The sequence below is a fragment of the Ciona intestinalis genome, unplaced genomic scaffold (assembly GCF_000224145.3).
Source record: "Ciona intestinalis unplaced genomic scaffold, KH HT000101.2, whole genome shotgun sequence".
Classification (NCBI taxonomy): domain Eukaryota; kingdom Metazoa; phylum Chordata; class Ascidiacea; order Phlebobranchia; family Cionidae; genus Ciona; species Ciona intestinalis.
The window spans coordinates 100,837-105,234 of NW_004190423.2; the positions used below are offsets into that span (position 1 = coordinate 100,837).

The following is a 4,398-nucleotide window of genomic DNA, read 5'->3' on the forward strand; positions in this document are numbered from 1 at the left end:
AGATCCACGTTCATTGATGTGCTAGACATATCTATAAAGAAATCGCTAACAGAAAAACTCAACAAATGATGGACCAAAGATATATTTCGCCAATAAATGGCATTGTCAGTCTATTGTTAAAATAGAAACTTTTTGACGCTGATATCGTTGAAAATACACCAAGCGATACTAAGGGTCAAACTAATGGTGTTTTAAAAATTTAAAATAAATCTAATTCTTTATTTTATGTTTGATATTAAAGATTTCTATGTTTACATACCTTTGCAAAATCAACTGGGTTCCTCGTGGGGTTGGGGGGGTAAGGATGGGGTTGGAAGCTCTCAGGCCCCAGGAGGGTGGGGTTATTGGGGTGAAAGGGGGGTGGGGGGTAATTTGGGGGGTTCGCTAAGAACTCTTGCAGTGAAAATGGCTTAGGGGGTCCGTGGTAATAGTTAGGGGGTAAGTGGAGCCTTAATTGGGGTTGGTGGGGTGGACTTAGGGGGTTTGGTTGGTGGTTATACGGGTGTGGGGGTATTTTATGGGCTGGGTTAGAAGTTTCTTTATGGTGGGGGGGCTTGGTGGTTCCGAGGGTTGCAAGGAGTTGGTTGAAGTGCGCAGATGGTTCTGGAAAGGAGGGTTTGGGCTCAAGTCTCGTCCAAGGTGGTTGTGTCACATATAGTGGTTAGTAATAGGTCGTCGAAATTGTAAGTTATAAAGTTACATACGTGGTAACTTGTAAGCGAGCACGAGGTGTATGAAAGAGAACACCTGTGTTACAACGACTGTCGTTGCCCCGCCATGCGAAGATAAACAAGTTACATACGTGGTAACTTGTAAGCGGGCATGAGAACACCCGTGTTATAACGGCTGCCGTTGCCCGCCAAGGAAGGATAAACAAGTTATATACGTTTATTTTTACATAGCGGTTACTGGTTAGTAGTTAACACTGTGACTTACATACAACAATATACAAGTAAATAACACGCGTGGTCAACAGTGCAATCATACCTGGAGTAACAGTAGCTTGGCTTTGCTCTGTTGGTAATATCTACAATAGATGAAAACTTTTAGTTAAATAAGGTTGAAGTAATCAACTAAATTTGGCCTAAAGAATAGAGACAGACCTAAGCCCTGGGATGTAGGTCTATCACCCAAATACCGAAGTATAATAACAACAAAATATATTTAATTGTATTCTTGCCGCTTGCGGTGTGAAACCTAAATGACTCCAAACCCAAATGACTTTGACTACAGCGGTTACAATTGGGATAATGGGGCAAATCTGGCCTAAATAGACACTCTTCCATTTTGTAAGAGTGAGGTCTTCAGCAAGGCATCATGGGGTGGGGTGTAGGCCATAGACACCACATATACTCACTGTTAATACCATAGGTTTTTGATTTGAAACCAAAATGACTTTGATTATATTGACACCTGTTGTTTTGGATGAGTTCCATTGTTATTATTAATGTTTTCAACTGGATCATTGATTGTTAATGTTGATAATATATCTGTCATCTCATTGGTTGGTTTGAATTCTTCTCCGTTTTGATTGGTTGGTTTGAATTCTTCTGCATTTTGATTGGTTGGTTTGAATTCTTCTGCATTTCGATTGGTTGGTGTGTTCTGATTGGTTTTCTTTATTTCTGGCTTGTCCATTTTAATCTTTGGAAGAGTTTGTGCAGCCTGTTTAAGTAATATATTAATTAGTAATTAAACACAAATAAAAAAAGATAATTTTTTAAAAATTTTACGAAAATTCTCCCGAAAATACAAACAAAACACAGTTTATTACTTACACAAATTATTTATAAATATTCGATATAATTTCCCCCTAAAATTAATTACAACAACAACACTAATCAATTAATTACCTCAGTTAACGAGGTTTCTAGTGCTTGCTTTTCCTTATTCAGGGGAATCCCAGGTTTCTGCGTTTTCTTCTGCCCTCTATGACCACTGGGGGAGACAGAGGCTTGCTCAGTGTTGGGGGGTTTCTTATGGTTGCTGTGTGGTGGTTAATGTTAGTATATAATAAGAAGCCTACAGTGATAAGCACGTGTGCACGTTTCCTTGGGCAAGATACTTATCAGCAAAACTTACAATTTCAACAATTTTATACATACAGTTTTATACCCATTAAGTTTTGACATAAAGTAAAAGTTTTAGTTATTTGCGGCAAAAAGTATTTAAAGTTGCTTTTCTGGTACAAAAGTAAACATGATCATTTTGAATTAACAATATTCGCAAAATAATTCTAACACTATTTCACAAACCTTCTTTGGTTAGGGGGTTTCCCTCTCTGAAGAAGTGTGACAGCAGTAGGTGGGTGGTTCCCCTAAAGTAGGACAAATTTACGTTATAGGATGTCTATGCCATGTAAAGTTAGGGCATTAGAATAGCTGGTTTCTTTCAGCATTGAAACACCCTCCCAACATTAGTTTAGCACATATACACTTGTCACCCCATACACCACGTACATAAATACAGTGACATATTATCGACCCCGCGAACCCCGGGGGCACAGGGGGGAGCCCACACGAATTAGGGTCCCCCTATAATACCCGGTAAAAAATTAACCACATATAAATTGTTGTTACGTCGCCCCCAAAAAAAGCTTCGCCGTCGTAACCCAATAACATGACAACGTACGTGGTAAATTAAAAATTTAAATAAGTTTGTAAACGGGGGGGTTTTACAGTAAAAATGGGAGGGGTTTAAGCCAATTTTTTTTGCTCCTACGGCGCAAATTATAACCTTCCCTTTAAACACGTCTATTTTGCGTCAATAGCGAGACCTATATGTAATAGTTTGAGTTGAATTATTTTACGGGTCACCAGGTGTTCTGATAAAGGGGGCCCACGTACAAGAATTGCGGGGGACTTTCTATATCTTAAAACGCCACTGTATAAATACATACATGCAACCTACCGTCTTGGGTGCTGTATAGGGATAATTTTAGTACAAAATCCTACATATAGCATTCACATATATACACCAATATATACAGACAACCCACCTTTTTAGCTGGTGTGAATGCAGATTGTGGCGAACGCACCAATCGTTGCCCGTGTTTAAGTGTGTGTTGGTTCTGTGTAATAATCAAAGTTGATTTAAACATATTCTATATATGGATGAGGTCCTATGTGCTACACTATGGAGTTTATAAAGATTTATACAGATTATTCTGTGCGCATAACTCGAAATGGTGCTTGAATATTTTAGTGGAAAATCAGCTTAAAATCTTGAGAAAACAAAATAAAATACGAGAAAAAAAAACAAATACAAGTGATATTCCTCTTTTTTATTCAAAAATAACCAAGTTATAAAAATAAAAACTAATTGGGAAAAAGTGCCAAATAAATAACGGGGTGTTAACACAGTTTACAGTTTTTATTTTTAGTAAAATATGAAATTATTTAAACATTTTTGTATCAAAATAAACAAAGTTAAATAATTAAATAACATGACTCACTGCTGCACCCTGGTGGTGAGGGTGAACGACCGCTACGGGCCGATTGTTTTTGTTCATCGTTCGTTCCCCATGTGTGAGGTTTATAACAGAGTAGATGGGTAAGCTGTATCCTCGCCGGGGTGGGCATCTACCACTGTGGGGGTATGGGCTGAGTACTTTAAGTAGAATGAATGTAATCTGTATCACATTTCATCATTATAATTTAAAGCTCCCCACTCTTCATATTGGAATTCAATCATGTTTTGCATTTATTTTTGTAAAATATTTCTTTAGTTTTAAAATAAATATTTCGCACCCCTACAATTAGTGAAGAATTATAGTTCTATTGTGTGCGGGTGTGGTCCTTGGGGACCTGGGGTGTGGGCCAAAGTGCGACCATAACTTTTGGGGCAAAATCTGGCTCATATTCTATAATTATATTCAGCACCTCTCTTGGTATTGGTGGGGCTATATCTTCTTGTGAGGGTATTCAAGTATAAAAATTAAATAGGGTAGTGCCCCTTAGGTAGTAACGAACATAGCCACAGTATGTGCATTATTACAAAAGGTTTATTTGTCTCCCAACTTGTACCAACTGACCTACAACCCAACTTACCCATGTACCAATTTACCCATGTACCAATTTACCCCTGTACCATCTTACACGGTACCAACTTACCCCTGTACCATCTTACACGGTACCAACTTACCCCTGTACCATCTTACCCCTGTACCATCTTACATCGTCCCAACTTACCCCTGTACCATCTTACAGCGTCCCAACTTGTCTCCTGTACCTGTACCATCTTACATCGTCCCAACTTACCCCTGTACATCTTACAGCGTCCCAACTTGTCTCCTGTACCTGTCTTACATCGTCCCAACTTACCCCTGTACCATCTCACACAGTCCCAACTTACCCCTGTACCGTCGTACATCGTTCCAACTTACCCCATGTACCATCT

At 38.8% G+C, this 4,398-nt stretch overlaps 1 protein-coding gene across 10 annotated transcripts in view; it reads right to left on the reverse strand.

Annotated features, from left to right (window-relative positions):
* LOC100182782 (5'-3' exoribonuclease 1) overlaps positions 1–4,398 on the reverse strand; it is a 17,862-nt gene that overhangs the window by 8,474 nt on the left and 4,990 nt on the right. For 9 of the 10 annotated variants that reach the window (XM_018815756.2, XM_018815753.2, XM_026838644.1 and 6 more), the window contains exons 11-17: positions 3,455–3,587; positions 2,999–3,070; positions 2,256–2,317; positions 1,854–1,986; positions 1,414–1,665; positions 988–1,027; positions 260–603 (exon numbers count right to left, since the gene is read on the reverse strand). In XM_018815756.2, the coding sequence (XP_018671301.1) occupies positions 260–603; positions 988–1,027; positions 1,414–1,665; positions 1,854–1,986; positions 2,256–2,317; positions 2,999–3,070; positions 3,455–3,587 (1,036 nt within the window). The remainder of the gene's footprint in view (positions 1–259; positions 604–987; positions 1,028–1,413; positions 1,666–1,853; positions 1,987–2,255; positions 2,318–2,998; positions 3,071–3,454; positions 3,588–4,398) is intronic. The other variant, XM_018815758.2, reaches the window with a different exon arrangement.